We start from the raw sequence: 20,170 nt of genomic DNA on the forward strand, positions 1-20,170 counted from the left end.
TGCCACAGCGGATCATCTTCTTCTATATCATTCTGTCCTCTGCATCTTTGGTATTAACTCACTTTTAATTGTTTGTTTTTTGGTGAGATTTAAGATGGCTATTCACTGAACAGTCCAGACCACTCCATCCTCAGTACCTGTTTCCAACTCTTCACTGAGAATTTCCAGGCATTTCCAAGCCAGATGACTCAAATAACCCATCTACTGTGCTCAAATATACCCCACCACGTCCGCTAGTTCGGTGCAGTGGTTCTACTCATGCCATTATTTAAAGTGAGCATGTACAACTTTTGAAGGAACCTCATTTTAGTTACTTGCACTTGTGAATTCTTTTAGAGCTTGAGAATATAAGTGAGAGTGGAATTGTTGGTGAATCTGTAACTTAAAAGCTTACTCTAAGGACTTACTTCATGACTGATGATACTGGTCAGACTCGGAATCCTGTCAACCCACTGCCTCTACCTTGAGGCCCTTGAACCCCTCTGCTTCAAGTGTATGCAATCACCTTATCTACAAGGATAAAGCCACTCTTTTTTAGGAAAGTACCACATCATCAGTTTTGTAGGTGGTAATTTTCACCCTGAACTCATCACATTCAACACTGAATTTCTTCATTGAGTGTTAAATGTCACAGTCTGATGAGATCAATCAAAATAATGAAACTGCATACACTAGAGATGCAATGTTTATGTTCAAAAACTGAATACTCTTCAAGCTAAAAATGCTCCTATATATTCTGACTATGAAAATAAAAAATAGCGTAGGCAAGATCTTACATGCCCCCAAATTAAATAAACTCAATTTGACACCAAGAATACAAAAACATTTTTTTCTTTACAGATTGGATGTGAATTGCATGTAGCAATACCTTTGTAACCCAATATTTTTTGGCACCTTCCACAGAACAGCACTGTTTACTTGTTCAAAATGTTTTCAAGTCCAAAGCACCTCATGTACAGTGGGGCAAAAAAGTATTTAGTCAGCCACCAATTGTACAAGTTCTCCCACTTAAAAAGATGAGAGAGGCCTGTAATTTTCATCATAGGTATACCTCAACTATGAGAGACAAAATGAGAAAAAAAATCCAGAAAATCACATTGTCTGATTTTTAAAGAATTTATTTGCAAATTATGGTGGAAAATAAGTATTTGGTCACCTACAAACAAGCAAGATTTCTGGCTCTCACAGACCTGTAACTTCTTCTATAAGAAGCTCCTCTGTCCTCCACTCGTTACCTGTATTAATGGCACCTGTTTGAACTCGTTATCAATATAAAAGACACCTGTCCACAACTTCAAACAGTCCCACTCCAAACTCCACTATGGCCAAGACCAAAGAGCTGTCAAAGGATACCAGAAACAAAATTGTAGACCTGCACCAGGCTGGGAAGACTGAATCTGCAATAGGTAAGCAGCTTGGTGTGAAGAAATCAACTGTGGGAGCAATTATTAGAAAATGGAAGACATGCAAGACCACTGATAATCTCCCTTGATCTGGGGCTCCACGCAAGATCTCACCCAATGGGTTCAAAATGATCACAAGAACGGTGAGCAAAAATCCCAGAACCACACGGGGGGACCTAGTGAATGATCTGCAGAGAGCTGGGACCAAAGTAACAAAGGCTACCATCAGTAACACACTACGCCGCCAGGGACTCAAATCCTGCTTAAGCCAGTACATGTGCAGGCCCATCTGAAGTTTGCTAGAGAGCATTTGGATGATCCAGAAGAGGAATGAAACCAAAATAAAACTTTTTGGTAAGAACTCTACTCGTCGTGTTTGGAGGAGAAAGAATGCTGAGTTGCATCCAAAGAACACCATACCTACTGTAAAGCATGGGGGTGGAAACATCATGCTTTGGGGCTGTTTTTCTGCAAAGGGACCAGGATGACTGATCCGTGTAAAGGAAAGAATGAATGGGGCCATGTCAGCAAGGGCATTGAAGATGAAACGTGGCTGGGTCTTTCAGCATGACAATGATCCCAAACACACTGCCCAGGTAACGAAGGAGTGGTTTCGTAAGAAGCATTTCAAGGTCCTGGAGTGGCCTAGCCAGTCTCCAGATCTCAACCCCATAGAAAATCTTTGGAGGGAGTTGAAAGTCCGTGTTACCCAGCGACAGCCCCAAAACATCACTGCTCTAGAGGAGATCTGCATGGAGGAATGGGTCAAAATACCAGCAACAGTGTGTGAAAACCTTGTGAAGACTTACAGAAAACGTTTGACCTCTGTCATTGCCAACAAAGGGTATATAACAATGTATTGAGATGAACTTTTGTTATTGACCAAATACTTTTTTTCCACCATAATTTGCAAATAAATTCTTCAAAAATCAGACAATGTGATTTTCTGGATTTTTTTTTTCTCATTTTGTCTCTCATAGTTGAGGTATACCTATGATGAAAATTACAGGCCTCTCTCATCTTTTTAAGTGGGAGAACTTGCACAATTGGTGGCTGACTAAATACTTTTTTCCCCACTGTAGACAGAATTAGGAAATGTCCATAAATCCTCAGATATCCCTGCATGGATAAAGATTTGGTCATCAGATTCATGGTCAGGATACAATCCACATTGCATGGACTGGAGCTTCAGCTATTTGACAGGGTCTTTGCTCCAACACAGCTGTACACGGGGCTGATGTGTTTGATCCTTCCCTAACTGGAACTCCTCCTATTGTCTCTTTTAAAAAGTATGAGGCAAGACACCCTTAACACAACTTTTTTACAGTTTCTGACCATATCTTACCTGGCCTTGGCACTACTAAGATTTTTAATCACTGCAGTGACCTCAGCCACAGAAATGGACGCAGTACTTTCTGCTGCTAGATGAATGTTTTTTGAAGAACATTATCAGAACAAAATAATACCCCAAGAGTATTAAAGCATTTGTTAAAGATAAATGATATAAGTAGTGATCCTATTGTTACTATTGGATACACTCTTCAAATTGATGTTACTGTGCAATTTTTACCACCCTCATCTTATATTTAATCAGTGACAGTATTTTGTAACTTCTTATCTTTACCCTTTTAATCTACAAATAGAACTTTATTTATGTCTGCTTTTATAGATTCAGTATATTCTTTTAAGTATTTTGTGATAGTACTTAACATGAAAAGAACAGCACAGTCACTGTGTGCTGAATAAAAATGTTATTTCTATTGAAGAAATTCTGTGTAGTACTTTGCAGAGTAGTCGATTTTATAACACCACTAGATGGGGCACTCGCAACAAGTCTTTTATGCTTTATTTTTTGTTTCTGAACTGGTATTATTCATATCATAGTACTCAGCTGAATTAATCTATTTGCATTTTATATGCACATTATTCTTTCTTAGTTATTGCATGTCAAAATATTTTTTGCTGAGAGTATTTATGTACAGAACAACATAAGTTTAGAAAATAAACTCTGGATTGAAAGAAAACAAAAACTTTTTAATTTTATAGCTTTCATTAGAATTAATGCCTTTTGGCCTGATCAAGAGTGAAAAAGGTCTCTTATAGAGAAAACACATGCATCACCTTGTGAAATATAGAGTATTGATCAGCCAATATAATTTTTTTGTTTGTTGCTGTAGTCATAAATAAGAGTGGGCTGTGGAAATGCTTTAAAAACCTTTTATGATTTGAGTAATGATAATTCAGATGTCATGGCTTTCAAAATATTGTGGTCTACTGTAAAAAGAACATTATGTGTTTCCTTATTGTCGAAGTTTGATGATCTCTGGCTTGTAGTCCTTTAATTCTTTAATTTGTCTTTTCTCATGAATAAAAGAAAACTTGACTCCTCTTAAGATTTTCATCTTGGCATGTTATCTAGATAAAGTTATCCAAGGCTCACTTTCCATGATAGAATGACAAGCCCAACAATATGGGAGGACCTGGGAATAGAAGTCAGTTATAGCTTTTTTGGTATGTAGTTGAAAGTTGGGTTAAATGCACATTTTATACAAATGTCAAGAAGTATTTCTTTAAGCATATACATAGGACACATTACCAAGAGGTGAAGTTGAAGAATACCTTGGGAACACTCCAATCCTGACTTGACATTACTTTGGGAATGTTAGGAAACCAGAAAAGAATAAGCTTTGTTAGATTTAAATAGTCTGTTGTAATCAAATCGTAAGTTCTTAGTATTGCAGACTAAATATCTATGCAGTGTTTGGTGGGCAAATCTACAAAACTGAATTTTACCAACATCCTCTGTCCTTATTAGTTGGCAAGATGTGTGATTATAAATGAACTGCATGCAGCACAGGCAGCCTTGACTACTTCCTTGCATCATATGCTTATTTTAGCCCTTTTTAGCTCTATTAACATTTTAAAATAATACAAAATAATTAAGAATCTGTTAAAAATGAATTCTAATGACACAGAAATGACTTCCTTTGGATTCACATATTTAGATCTGAAACTTGACTTTGTTGTTTGTATGTAAGCCTGATAAGCACTAACACCTAATTAAAATATTTCTTCCTAGAAGGTGACATTCATAATATCTTAAACTTTCAAAAAGTGAGAAAACCAGTAATTTCTTATTCAGGATCTTGTCAATTAACTGTATAAACATCATGATTCTCCAGAGAGCTAGATGTAGATGCTAAAAATAGCAGTAAAAGTCTAATTGCTGATTTCCAACCCCATAGTCTGCAAGTCATTTGGTGAAGTGGAAAAAGGCCAACCTTCAAACTAATGTAATTGATGGTCAGTTTGCAAGTGTTTCTGTGACTGTAAAAGAATCTTTAATTCACTTAAAGGACTACTGTGTCTCAAATTATAGACAGCACAGAGGAAAAACAATGGTGGGATTCCCATTGTCAAAACGTAAATTGTTAGTTTGAATTGCTTGTTTAAATTATCCTAGTATGAGTGAACATGGGTGTATTTGTAACTGCTCTCTCCAGTATACTAACATCTCATATTAATAGCTGGTTCCCGGTGTGTACCTAAAAAATGGATGAATGAACAGCAATGCTAAAAATATTTCTTAGTATTGTTTTCCAATAAATGGAGGTGGCACTTCTGTTGGTGCCTTTTCATTTTTAATCTTAGTATTCTGAGCTCATAATCCCAGACTACCATATCTTAATTGCTAATTACTATATTTTTGCATACTCCATGAAATATGGCTTTTTATTTTCATTGCATTAAGGATGCTTCTTATATTTAACTATGTCTCATACTGTTTCTACTGTTTCTGAGTAACCCTAACTCAGGGATTCTTCTTAGAACATCCAGGGATAAATTTGAGGAGAGGATGTGAATATGGAAGTAATAGCAATGATATCATAGAAGCTAAACTTGTTCAATGCTAGTCATTAAAAGATATCTGGCAAGCAACTTGATATTTGTATTAAATAAAACAAGTGACCCCTAAATGTGATAAAGGCTAGGGACTTTGTTTTAAATAATTATTACGGTGACCCCCTGCTATACTGGAAGTTAGTAAAATACAAAAGCATTGATGGAAAATTAATATTTTTTTAATCCATGTGTTCCACATGCTCAAAATAATTCAGGAGGTTTGCCTTCTTTCATTCCTTATTTTATGCAGGGAAATAGGGATATGACGGTGGAGATCATAAGGTGCAGTCTGCCAAGAAAAGTATCAGCACTATCTGTTGTCATATATTGTTGGCTGTGGTCATGATAATTATGGGCATAGAAACAAAGGACTCCTCACTAAATTGTTATAGTTAAAAAGTTTACCTAGTAAACATGTATTTGTAAGCAGTGTAATAGTACTTCACCCTTTACTATAAATGTGCATTTAACTTTAACTTACAGTATGTGTCAGGAGTCAACAGTGGAGTTAGTACTATGTATTTTATTCATAATTGATTTTTGTGTTGGTTATAAAAAAGGTAAAACCTTTTAGCTGTGGAATTTAGTAGATAAAAATCTTAGGCAACATTAAAGATTTATAAAGATTGAGTAATGCATGGGAATGTGTTCATCAATGTGTTAGCATCCATGCTTAATTAGTTTTTGTAGACAAAATAATAACATATTTGATCAGTTGTGGGGAAAAAGCATTTTCCATCAGTTTACTCTACTGTATATACTTCCCCTGTTTTTACTTTATCAAAATAAATACTGTCAGCCTTATAGCACAGAAATCAAGAATCTTAAAATGAAGCGTTTAATCCCTTAAAATGAGTGTCAACTGTCATGGAATACATAAATAAAGGCAAAGCAACACACACAAATTTTGGGGGCTCTGTGTTACATTATTAGATTTAAGGTACATTTCTTGTAAAAGGATTGTATCAGTACTCTAGTGACACATTGGCAATCTAGAATTGGAATGTTGTTGGAAGTAGTAGATAAATTTACCACAGTCAATAGAAAGAGGTCAAACAGCAGATAATCAAATAGAAATATGGACTTAAGTAGAGATAACAATTAAAAAAGACCACTATATAATGATTTACTAGGAATCTTGAATTTTGTCACTCTTTTCTCTCAGTCCTCAGCAAACACCTTAATGACAAAAATTCTAGTACAAAAAACTATTGCTGGTCTCTAAAGGGGACTGTTTCAGTGATACACCATCACCTGCTGATCTTGATGAGGGTAAAGCAACCCTCAGCATCAAGCTGACTTCATTCTAACCATGTCTTCAGCTTGAGCAGATGATGCTCCAAAAGACGACAACAATAGAAAAGTCAGTGCCGGTTTGTCAGGTGCTACAGCACTTAATTAATTCTTACTCTACCATTCACCCTACCATAAATGCATGATTGATATAAAACTGCTGAAATGGTTGTCCTTCCAACAGGTTCTCCCATCTCAGCAGAGGCTTTCTGAACCTCAGTTAGAGTGACCATTGGGTACTTGATCACCTCTCTGACCAAGGCACTCAACTATTCAGACCACTGTGTTTCTGGGGACACCCAAACTTTTCAAAATGATTTTATATCCTTTACCTGATCTATGCTTCATGACAAGTTGATTGCAGGGGTTTACAGAGAGTTCATTGGACTTCTTGACTTGGTTTTTGTCTTGACAAACAGTGTGAGACCTTATATACACAGGTGTGTGCCTTTCTAAACTGCGTCCAGTAAATTCAATTTTCCACAGGTGGATTTCAAGTTCAGTCAAGTTCTAGACAGATCTGAAAGATTTTAAAGCAAACAGCATACACCTGAGCACAATTTGGAGTGCCAGAGCAAAGGCACTTTTTTGAATGAAAGATTTTAGTTTTTCATATATAATAAATTTGAAAATTTTTTTTCACTTTGTCATTATGGGTTATTGAGCATAGATTTTTGGGCAAAAACGTCAAATGTATCCATTTAAAATTACACAAACACAATAAAGTCTGGATATGTTCTGAATCCACTGTACTGTATATCTTCACTTGTTTGGAAATCCACTAGTGAATTATAAAAATTATAAACTCTTATGCTTATATTTCTTGAATTGTTAAATGATCTTAAAGTAAAGGTGATATAATAATGATAACTGGTTTACAGATCAGTATATAAAAACAACTACTTGTGTATTAGGTCACAGTTTAGTTTTCCTTACATGCTGCGCTTTAAGATATGTCTAAATGATAGCTTTCAGTGATAAAGAAAAATATGCTCAAAACTGAGTAATATCTTCGCAGTTTTGAACTTTGAACAGTTTTTCTTCGTTTTTACCCACCATTAACATAAATAAAGTACTCTTTAGGTATTGTGTTGAATGAATTAAACCAGAAATTGAACTTGAACTGTACAATCTGTAGTTAATTTATAAAGTACCATGTTGAAGATTATATATTGTATAATAATTGTAAGTGGCAATAGAAAACTGTCTTGCTGCATTTTCGTTTCTATGTCATAGTAAGGCAAATATAAATTTTTAAACACTGTAATCATTAATGTTACTTTGCATTTATTTTTACAGAGACAAATTTTGAACATGATGAATATCTTTATTTGGTAAGACCTTCTTTGTCTTAAATTTTCCCCATTTTAAAAATATTTGACAAATCTTCATTAAGATGCTGAAAATAGTGTCATGTTTAAAATTACAGTACCTTCAGTTTTGTGGCCTTCACTTTTTTCACATTTTGCTATGTTGCAAAAATAAATCAAATTCATGTTTTCCCTCATCAAGCAACGCTCAGTACTCCAGAATGAAAAAACAAAAACATGATTTTAGAAATGTTTGCTAATTTAGTAAAAATAAAAAACTGAAATGTTACATTGGCAAAAATATTCAGCCCCATTACTCAATATGTAGTTGACGCCCTTTTGACAGCTATTCCAGCCTTGAGTCTTCTTGGGTCTGTCATGACAACCTTAGGACACTTGGATTTAGAGATTTTCTGTCATTCTTCTCTGAAGATCCTCTCAAGCTTTGTCAGGTTGGATGGAGACTGTAAACAATTGTCTCTGCAGAATGTTTGATTGGGTACCAGTTCAGGTTCTGGTGGGCCACTCAAGAACATTCCCATAGTTGTCCCTAAGCCACTCTTGTTGTCTTTTCTTTTTGCTTAGGGTCATTTTAATGTTGGAAGGTGAACCTTCAGCCCAGTCTGAGGTCCAGAGTGTTCTGGAGCAGGTTTTCATTAAGGATATGCCTATACTTTACTCTGTTCAGCTTTCCCTCGACAAAAACAAGTTTTTCAGTCCCTACTGCTGAAAAGCAACCGAACAGCATGACAGTACCATGATTCACTGTTGAAATGGTATTGCAGTGGTAAATAGTAGACATGATACATACTCCAAACATTTCAATGTTGGTTTCATAAGACCACATAATATTGTTTCTTACATTCTGAGAGTATTTTGGGTGTCTTTTTGCAAAGTCCTAGTGGGTTTTCATGTTTTTTTATTGAGAAGAGGCTTCTGTCTAGCCACTAGTGCCATAAAGCTCATATTGGTGAAGTGTTGTAGTGATAGTTGTCCTACAGGAAATTTCTCCCATCTCCAAACAGGGTTAGGGTTAGGGTTAGAATGACCATAGGGTTCCCCTATAGGACTTTCTCCCCTATTGCACAGTTTGGTGGCCAGCTGTAGGAAGAGTTGTAGTTGTTCCAAAGTTATTCCATTTAAGAATTGTCACTGTGCAATTAGGAGACTTCAATGTGCAGAAATGTTTATGTAGCCTTCCCCTGATAAGTGCCACAACAAAGTCCTGTCTTTAAGCTAAGTTTATTTAACCTTGATGGCTTGGATTCTAAATTCAACTGTGGGACTTGATATATACAGGTATGTGCCTTTCCTAATATATGCAATCAATTGAATTGACCACAGGTCAACAACAAGTAACAACTCAATGATGATCAATAGAACTGGATGCACCAGAGTCATATTTCAAGTATAATATCAGTGGGTCTGAATAATTGTATCAATGTGATATTTTAGTTTTTTATTTTTAAGAAATTTGCTGGCCCCCATTGAAGTCAGTTGTATCAGACACTTTGTTATCTGCATTCTACATGAAAACATGAGATTAAATTTTTTTCTCTCCAATCAGTACAAATAACCACGGGATAAGTAACAGATAGAAAATTAATACTTTGGGGTAGAATATTTTTTATTCTGCATCTGAACTTTAAGAAATTAAAGTATCAGCCTCATGAGAGACTGTGAGAGACTATATATAGTCTCAGACACAGACAGAGACAGGACACAAGTTCAACACACACATTTTTATTTTTTATTCCCTTGTTTTACACCTGCTCGAAACAATACAACAAGCACAAATAACACTTTGGCATAGCGTACAGCACTTTCTTTTCTCTCTTTCTCTTCCTTCCACCTCCACACCTCCTGGCAAGCTTTGTCTCCCTGAATGAAGTGAGGTGGCTCCTTTTATAGAGCACCTGGAAGTGATCCATGTGTCCTGTAATCTGCTTCCGGCAGAATTTCCGGGTATGGCAAAAGAGCTACAATAAAGAGTTCAGCAGTTCCTGTAGCACCCCCTTGCAAGTGCCCACAGAACCCAACGGGGTTGTGTCAAACTCCAACTCCGATGTTACCATGCAGGAGTCAGAGGCACCATTGCAACCCAGGGAGGCTGCCATCTAGCGCTCCAGGGGAGATAATGCCCTGTGGAAGTTCTCTCCCCAAGTCCTTCCATTATTTAGGTGTTTCAGCCAGTAAGGAACCTTGCCGTCTGCCACAATATATATATATATATAAATCAATCCAAGTAAAACCTGAAAAGTTGCATATGTGCAACCTAAGTCCATATGTGTGCAATCAATGTGTTACACAATCTGCCACATGATGTCTGTATAAGTAGGCATGTTCTCTGACTCTGCAGCACTATTAAGCAAGCAACACGAAGACCAAGGAGCACTCAAAACAGGTCAGAGTCAACCCAAACTCATGGACCGGGCAAGGAGGACACTGATCAGAGGTGCGACAAAGACACCAGGGATGACATTGAACAAGCTGCAAAGATCCACAGCAGACATAGGATTATCTGTCCATAGGACCACTTTAGGCCATACAATCCACAGAGTACGGCTTTATGGCAGAAAAAAAGCAATTACCTGAAAATAGCCAATGCTTAAAGAAAAGAAATAAGAAAACAAATTTAGAGTTTGCCCAATAGCATGTGACAGACTCCCCAAACACATGGAAGAAAGTTCTCTGGTCAGATGAGACTAAAATCGAATGCCATGTATGGTGCAAACTGAATAAATCCCATCACCCCAAGAACATCATTCCCACAGTGAAGCATGGTGGTGGCAGCATCATGCTGTAGGGGTGTTTTTCATTAGCTGGGTTAGAAAAACTAGTGAGGACTAAAGGAAAGATGGACAACACTAAATATAGTGCAGTTCTTCAGGAAAACCGGTTTAGGTCTGCCAGAGATTTGAGACTGGGATGAAGGTTTATTTTCCAGCAGAACAATGACCTTAAACATTCTGGTAAAGTTACACTAGAGTGGTTCAAAGGGAAACATTTAAATGTCTTGGAATGGCCTAGTCAAAGCCCATACCTCAATCCATTTGAGAATCTGTTTCATGACTTGAAGATTGCTGTACATCTACATAGCCCATCTACCTTGAAGGAGTTGGAGCAGATTTGTCTTGAGGAATTGTCAAAAATACTAATAAAGACATTCCCCAAGGGACTTGCAGCTGTAATTGCAGCAAAAGGTGGCTCTACAAAGTATCGACTTTGGGAACTGAATACCTATGCATATTCATGATTTTTCTTTTTTTGTCTAAATTATTGTTCGTGTCACAATTAAAAATATTTTGCACATTGAAAGTGATAACCATGGTGTGTAAATCAAATGGAGCTGACACCCCAAAAATCCATTGTAATTCCATGTTGTAATGTGCAAAACAGGAGAAACACTGAGGGGGATGAATGCTTTGACAGGCTAGATAGATAGATAGATAGATAGACACAACACCCCATAATGACAATGTGAAAAAAGTTTACTTGAGGTTTTTGCAAATTTATTAAAAATAAAAAAACTGAGAAATCATATGTACATAAGTATTCACAGCCTTTGCTCAATACTTTGTCGATGCACCTTTGGCAGTAATTACAGCCTCAAGTCTTGTTGAATATGATGCCACAAGCTTGGCACACCTATCCTTGGCCAGTTTCGCCCATTTCTCTTTGCAGCACCTCTCAAGCTCCATCAAGTTGGATGGGAAGCGTCGATGCACAGCCATTTTAAGATCTCAGCAGAGATGTTCAATCGGATTCAAGTCTGGGTTCTGGCTGGGCCACTCATGCTCCTTTGATATCTTGGCTGTGTGCTTAGGGTCGTTGTCCTGCTGAAAGATGAACCGTCACCCCAGTCTGAGGTCAAGAGCGCTCTGGAGCAGGTTTTCATCCAAGATGTCTCTGTACATTGCTACAGTCATCTTTCCCTTTATCCTGACTAGTCTCCCAGTTCCTGCCGCTGAAAAACATCCCAACAGCATGATGCTGCCACCACCATGCTTCACTGTAGGGATGGTGCCAGGTTTCCTCCAAACGTGACGCCTGGCATTCACACCAAAGAGCTCAATCTTTGTTTCATCAGACCAGAGAATTTTCTTTCTCATGGTCTGAGAGTCCTTCAGGTGCCTTTTGGCAAACTCCAGGCGGGCTGCCATGTGCCTTTTACTAAGGAGTGGCTTCCGTCTGGCCACTGTACCATACAGGCCTGATTGGTGGATTGCTACAGAGATCGTTGTCCTTCTGGAAGATTCTCCTCTCTCCACAGAGGACCTCTGGAGCTCTGACAGAGTGACCATCGGGTTCTTGGTCACCTCCCTGACTAAGGCCCTTCTCCCCTGATCGCTCAGTTTAGATGGCCGACCAGCTCTAGGAAGAGTCCTGGTGGTTTCAAACTTCTTCCACTTACGGATGATGTAGGCCACTGTGCTCATTGGGACCTTCAAAGCAGCAGAAATGTTTCTGTAACCTTCCCCATATATGTGCGTCGAGACAATCCTGTCTTGGAAGTCTACAGACAATTCCTTTGACTTCATGCTTGGTTTGTGCTCTGACATGAACTGTCAACTGTGGGACCTTATATAGACAGGTGTGTGCCTTTCCAAATCATGTCCAGTCAACTGAATTTACCACAGGTGGACTCCAATTAAGCTGCAGAAACATCTCAAGGATGATCAGGGGAAACAGTATGCACCTGAGCTCAATTTCGAGCTTCACGGCAAAGGCTGTGAATACTTATGTACATGTGCTTTCTCAATTTTTTTATTTTTAATAATTTTGCAAAAACGTCAAGTAAACTTTTTTCACGTTGTCATTATGGGGTGTTGTGTGTAGAATTCTGAGGAAAAAAATGAATTTAATCCATTTTGGAATAAGGCTGTAACATAACAAAATGTGGAAAAAGTGATGCACTGTGAATACTTTCCGGATGCACTGTAGATAGATAGATAGATAGATAGATAGATAGATAGATAGATAGATAGATAGATAGATAGATAGATAGATAGATAGGATTTTTTTGTCCCTAGGGGGAAATTTTGATTATTATGGAAGCTCTATAAATAAGTAATTGCATAAATATTGTATTATGACAAATAACAAAGCCCATTTTAATAAACACCAGAATGACTAAAAAGAAAGGAAACTTCTGACTTGGCTAAATATAAAAAGAGCAGTCACAAGAGTGAGGCAGTATACAGGCTTATTATCATTAGTATAAAAAAGCCCCAGTAGTGTTTCTGCTAAAATAATTTGTAGGTTGAAAGTATTCAATGTTAGTGTGAGAGAAAAGACGGGCAGCATTCTCTCCTTCACTAATGTCTCCAGGAGCGTGAATGTTCATCTCATAACTGAGACTACTTTTTAATTAGTTAGCTGATTCAGTGGGCCTCCCTTGAAGTGATGTTACCAGCTCAGCACACCACAGTGTACCACAGGTATTGCTATTTCATATTTTTTAGTAAGTACAATAGCATGTATGAAGTCATAAGCCTACAAAACACAGATCCCTCCATCTCCTGGCAGAAAGGTGATTGATACTGAAAAGGTTTAATGCCATGCCTTACTGTAAGCCCACCACCATTTTTCCATGTTGCTATGAGTTATATATGCAAATCCACCTGTACATTAGCATCTACAAAATAGTTATATGTGACATGGTCTATGCAGGAAAACCTAAAAAAAAAAATCTAAATTTAATACAGAATTTTCAAGGAAACGTGTATTTATTTACAGTTAAATCAAGAACGGGGGATTATTCAAAACAGGAACATTCTGCTTTGCATTAAGCAAAAAAGCAATTCAATGACATGTTTATTTACATTTTCAATCTGCAAAAATAAAGTTTGAATTTATAAACTGTGAATCACACAAAACTAAAACACTTGTATTAGTGGCTAAAATTAAATGTATGGTTGTCATATTTTTTGTGCAACAGAATGTTTTTAGTTTTGAGTAAATGCTAAACTAAACAGGACACATTCTTCATTGTCTTCACTAATTTTGTTTCATGGCTTTATATCCAGGAATTTAAATGCTGGGATTCATTATAGAAAAGTGCAAATATTCTGTATTCGTGTCTGTCTCTAGAGAAATGTTGTGTTTGACATTTGTTCTGTATTATACATTACATACAAAAAGGACTTTCTGCACAGCAGTGACTGCCAAAACTGGTACAATATTCCCAATGTGTATTTTCATTTCCTAGGGAGATGGAAGCCCAGATTCATGTGAAGCAGGTCTAGAGGGGTACACCTGCTTTGAATTAAGAAAGATTATTTTAGAAAATATGGCCACATGCAGGGAATTTCCACTCTGGATCAACGCAAATGAAGCCTCACAGGTGAGTTTAGTCTTTTACTGTCTACAGCATATAGTATGCAAACCTTTTTCAAATTGAAACATGAGAGTATCAATTAAAATAGAATTGTGGTGGTGGTGGGTTGTTTAATATGTTAATTCTTATGCATTTAAGTTATTTAAACTGACCTATTAAAATACATTTTAATTTAAACTAGATTAGTAACAAAATGTACAATCTCAGCTGTAATCCTGCTGTGCAGTTATGTACCAGTATTTTTACGGGTTTCCTCTTGAAATGTTAGCTTATTTAAGTGACCGTTGCATTCATAGCTATTTACTGCTTTGACAGTTTGTAAAGCTCTGAAACGCAAGTGTGTATTTGGTGTTTTTTTTATGAAGGGAAAATGTAATATGTTCTTTCCAATAACATTGTACTGGGAAGCATTGTGCATTTTTTTTAATTTTTTTTTTACAAATAATTACTTTATATTCTGTTCAGTTACAGCTGTGTTGCACGTTTAAAGAATCATGTCTACAGTCAATCTGTGGTGTATTTTTTTCTGACTTTGGTAACACTAACAGTATTTTTTTGACAAAATTACTTAGCAGCAGCCTATTACCCTATAATCTCCACTGTGTGATAGCTACCAGTGTAAAAGGAGGGCATTTTTCTTGTTTGAACTCTGTTCCTTAATGTCAGTGTGTAGTGTTCTCTAAAGCCGAATTCTAGTCATGGGGTATTGTCAGACTTTCCCACTTCCGTTGCTGATGTTGCTATCAGTCCATATTAGTTTACATAACTGAAAATTGCTGGCCATGTCACATTTACAAACTGGTTGCATGAATTATACTTCCAGAAAAATAATTAATTATACTTCCAGCAGAACATTCATAGCTTGCCAGCAATTATGCACACAGAGCAAGATGAAAGACAAGATCAAACTGACTATGAGTAGTTGGAGTGAGTCATTGGGTGACTGAATTAATGGGAGCATGTCGTCAACTTCCTCTGACTCTCTCAGATTTTGGAAATGAAAACTACTACTGAAAATTATTAATGTGACATGGCCTTAAGTCTCATAAAATAGATGACAGGATGGGATTTTAGGTCGACTTAGTTAATCAAGTGATCTCAATGAACTGAATTATTTACTCTTCTTTGTAATTTTTTGTGTTCTTGTGATGCTCCATCAACTGAATTGAAAATTGCAATTTTCTTCAAATTTCTTAATTCAGCAATATATTGCGTACTATATTCAGTCTAGATCTCTTTAACTTTATGTTTCAGCTTCCAGAAAAACTATTTAATGATGGATATCCTTGGATTAATCAATGGAACTTTGACTACAGGTCTGGTGAAAATTCCATTAAGAAGCTACAGTCAAGTTTAGATTCCTTTCAGAAAATGGTATATATACAGATATGAAATTATTGTATTATGCTTCTTCTTCTTCTTTTGGCTGCTCCCGTTAGGGGTTGCCACAGCGGATCATTATATGATCCATTTTTATGTTCTGAAATGTATTTTTCAATTTTCTTAAACTGTCTTTTACAATTTTATTTTCAGTGGATGTTAATATGCTGCCTTGAGTCTCAGAGTGAAAGACTGAAGGCCTGTGAATGCTTTTTTAGTACTACAGCCAATGAGGAAAAAATATCTGAGGCTGTCAAGTTTCTCATGCTGTACAGATCAATTCAGCTTTATAATGATATGGAGAATGGAAAAGACGTCCCTTTTTTTTGCAGACAGCTTTTTTCAAGAACTTCTTCTCATTATCCCTATAATTTCATGATAAACCATCTGAATCAATTGACACTAGACAGTAAACTTACAAAGGTAAGTAGCATGTACTATGCCAGTATGATAATAGTTTGTCCTTGAACTTTGGCAAAATACTCAGCCTCATTCTTAAGAAAAACTGAACTTAGATCCTTATCTCTCTATTATAATCTAAAAAATTCTGGGACGAGACGAGACTTTTTAGCCTGGGATGAAACCTGACTTTTTCAGAGAGATACTTTCATGTCCCGCAAGACGAGACTGTGAGCCAAGAGATTTGACCTCGCCCGGGGATGAAAATAAAAGACAAAGAGCAGATGACAAAGTAGAACGTCATAAGAATTCAAAAACACAGGCACGATACACATGCAGAGCAGGTTAAAGATAATGAAAGCACTAAAATTCAAGTCTCAAAAAAAATGATAGTAAAGATCGCATTAGCACAAACAAACGGAAATTTTTACTTGGTGAAATAACGGAACAGCAAAAAGAGATTGAATATATTGTTCAGATTTAAACTTTAAGTCTTAGACTTGTAGATTGTCTAATTCGTGTTGCCATCAGGGAAAAGTAGTGTTTCTTCCCAGTGAAGAGGCACATCTGCAAGAATTAAAAGATTTGTTGTTTGGTGAAAGTGAAATCCACATATGCGAGCGGCAAAGATGTGATGTGCCTGGGGAGGGGGTTGGCAAGCGAAGCCCCCTAGTTATTCGAAAAGATCAAAAAGATTGTGACAGGTTTCTGTGATTCTTTAAAGGAAAATGTGAAAAGCAATGATGCTTTGGAGTACTGCATTATAATTATGCTCATAGCAGATACGGGGATGATGCTCATTTGAATTACAAGTCTAAAGCTAATGTTAGTTTTTGTTTTTGCATTGTAAAATGTGTACAAGATTTGCACAGCGTAAGTGCATGGATCTTAAGATGTCTGTTATGGACCACTTAGAAAAGGGCAATTCAAAAACAAAGCATCCAGCCCTCCTTCATTACAGTATTTTCTCAAATTGTTGCAAGTGTAGAATTTCTGCATTTGTGTTTCCTTCCATGTGTAATGAAGTAGTTTTATTTTTATTTTAGGCATCATGTTTACATGTTTAGTTAGATATTATAAATAAGTAGGGAAACTTATTTTGGTCATGCAGTGTGTCATCAATAGCACATTTATGTTGTGAATACTACGATCTACTCTCCAACCCAATACACAAATCTCATGAATATGTTTTTCATCCCAGACATGCTTGACCTATTTACTTTTGAAACAGTGGCCCAAGGGCTACTTTCTTTTTGGGTACCAAAATAGCGCGTGGGTAAAATAAATGCAACTCATTCCAGTGTGAAGAGTGATGGCCCCCTTTTGATCATAATGATGGCCTTGAGTTGACCATAAGTCATAAGTCAACTGAATTCCTTCTCCCTAGTTTAGATCATCTTAGGAAGGTCATTTAACTGGAAAAGACAGCCCTTATTCTTGCTTTCTGACCTTCCCAGGCTGATGTAATTCTCTGGAACTTTCAGTTGACCATCAATGTTGTGTCGTTTTTCCGTGCACTTTTGGTTTCTTACAGTAGAAGAAGCAGGACAGGCACTGAGACATCTAGAGTTCTCAACCCCGTTTGCCAGGACATTTCATATAATAATGTGGAATAAACTGTGAAAATGCCTATGATGCTAGTCTTTCAAGTGTAGTAGCTCTTTACCCTCAAGGCCACATATCCAGCCCAACAAGAGGAGTAAAATAGACTAGAAAAAAATGTTGTTTGCCCAGATATTAATCAACTGATTATTCATTTAATTTTAACCGTGAAGTACAGTATCCCCATTGATTCCACTTTCTCTGTTTTGTGTTTGTAGGTAGAAGAGGAATTACTTCAGTATACTTTGCTCAGATGACCCTTAGTAATGCTGAAAATACATTTTTGGACTGTAATGAAGAGACTGTTTTTCTAAGGAATGTCCATCCCACTTCCTCACTTTAATTAATAAGCAATGTTGAAATTGCTAGAGGGGTATTTTAATAGTATTATTTCAGAAAAAGATCATAAAAGACTTGAGGTAGACTTGAAAAGAAGTTAAACATCAGAAAAGAACATTTTTAATTTTCTGAAGTAGTAGGATACATTTTGAATGTACTGTACTTTGACCTGCTATAAGGATAAATAAACTAAGAAACAATGTTGTGCTTTCAGCTTACTAGTCAGTGAACCTAAAGTGTAAGTATAGAGTTGATGTGCCCTCATAAGGTCTGTGGAAAAAAGAATACCTCATAATCATGTCTCCCCTCTCTTTCCCCAGAGTATTAATTCTTGATTCCCTTTTAGTAGCAGTAATGGTAGTGGTATTAATATTGTTATGTACAGAGTGAATTGAAACCCTTACTTGCATCTTTTTCATTGCAAAATGTCACCATTCTCCAGTGCTATGATAAACACATTTAGAAATGTTGCCCATATCATCACTAGGTATATGCATAACAATAAAATACAAGCAAAAATCAAAGAGCACCACAAAGAGCAACATCACTCAAGAGAGGCAACTTTAAAGTATAATAGCATTACTGGAGTAATGGAGGAAAGAGAACTTCACGCATAAAAGGGCCTTAACCTGCAGACCCTAATCCTTACAGATGGCCTCAGGGCAAGAAATAAAGCATGTGATAATACAATTAACTCACTGTATATACATTTATAGTGTCTTATTTTCTAAACGATTATATTTTAGTTGTTTTCTTTTACTATGTTAATCAATTCCTTTCAAAACTTAAAACACTGTATATTTCTGTGCTGAATCACCTAAATCCACTTATTCAGTTTAAAATGGAATGGAGACAGAAACCAAACCAGTATAAGGCAGACCATGAACTAAGGCACACCTTAAATAGCATTACCATACTGTATTTAGAAATATCTTCATGCAGACTGTGCACATTTATATCCAACTAAAATATAATATGTTTCACAAGTGCTATTAATTCAGCCTCAACCTGCATGCATTTTGAGGCAAACACTAAAATGTACTTAGACATGGCCTGTTACAGGTTTAAGACAACAGAGGGGATAACATATTTAAGTTTAACATAAATGAATTTATGTATTAAAAGAAAAATGTACATCTGATGTGTGTTATTGTTATTTCAGCTGGATTTGCCTTTTTCCATTGTGGATGATTGATTTTAGTTTCCGCTGACTGAATGTGAACTCTTTGTAAAATGAAAAATTAATCCTTCATTGGCCCACATGCCACTGTTAATTGCTTTTTGATTCTCATTAGTTACCAGTGTTGCTTATTTTTAAAGTTCTGTCAATCTGGTAAAGTCATAATTTAAATTGTCCATCAAAAATACTCTTAGCCTTCTCTTATACTATGCGGTAAATGCGATGCAGACAATAGGCTATAAAGATGAATGAATGTAAAATATTTCACATTACTATTAACCCTTCAGTCTCATCTTTTAATACTTGTGCAAAAGATGGAGATGCCTCATTTAGCGCATTTACATGTGCTTCAATAGCCCAGTTATTCACAGTAACCTGATTTCTAAAATGCAGTGTAAATCCTTATTCTCATTAGAGAAATATATAGGATATTGGCCTCTGAGAAACCTAATTAACAAAGGTCATTTTCTCCACAAATAACCCAATTCTGTAGCCATGTAAACCCATAACAGGGTTATATTTAATAATTTGTAGCCTGTGCACGTGTTTACTTTGCACATGCTTTAAGCAGCCACAGGAAGAAATATTGATACAATAAATTTCCGGAGACAAATTTTTGGATGATCGCATTATTCTTCTCCTGGCTGAAATAATCTGTCTTAAATTTTTAGAAACTGCAAAATTTATGTTGATGATTTGAATGTACAGTGCTAAACTCAGCAACACAATCTCAAGAGCAGCAGGGTAACACATTAAAAGTAACATGCTTTATATAGTTCGATTATTGTACTTTTTAAAGTTATAAGTAATCTAACACAATATTTATTAAAGTAGAAAGACAGAAGTGGGTGTAAGGCAAGAAGCACACATAACAAGTCCTTTACAGGGCTTAAATGCACAGCCAAGCAGAAAAGAGTTTTCTGCATGCAATCTGGTAATAGACCTATAAATAAACAACAATAACATTTATTTGTATAGCACATTTTCATACAAGTGATGTGGCTCAAAGTGCTTTAAGATG

General features: G+C 36.3%; 1 protein-coding gene across 1 annotated transcript in view; it reads left to right on the forward strand.

The window, feature by feature from the left end:
• LOC114653456 (uncharacterized) overlaps positions 1–18,488 on the forward strand; it is a 30,615-nt gene extending 12,127 nt beyond the window's left edge. The window contains exons 4-8 of the mRNA XM_028803793.2: positions 7,899–7,933; positions 14,121–14,255; positions 15,504–15,623; positions 15,783–16,052; positions 17,849–18,488. Coding sequence (XP_028659626.1) covers positions 7,899–7,933; positions 14,121–14,255; positions 15,504–15,623; positions 15,783–16,052; positions 17,849–17,887 — 599 coding nt within the window. The 3' untranslated portion in view covers positions 17,888–18,488. The remainder of the gene's footprint in view (positions 1–7,898; positions 7,934–14,120; positions 14,256–15,503; positions 15,624–15,782; positions 16,053–17,848) is intronic.
• The last annotated feature ends 1,682 nt before the right edge of the window (positions 18,489–20,170 follow it).

This window comes from Erpetoichthys calabaricus, chromosome 6 (assembly GCF_900747795.2).
Source record: "Erpetoichthys calabaricus chromosome 6, fErpCal1.3, whole genome shotgun sequence".
Lineage (NCBI taxonomy): Eukaryota > Metazoa > Chordata > Cladistia > Polypteriformes > Polypteridae > Erpetoichthys > Erpetoichthys calabaricus.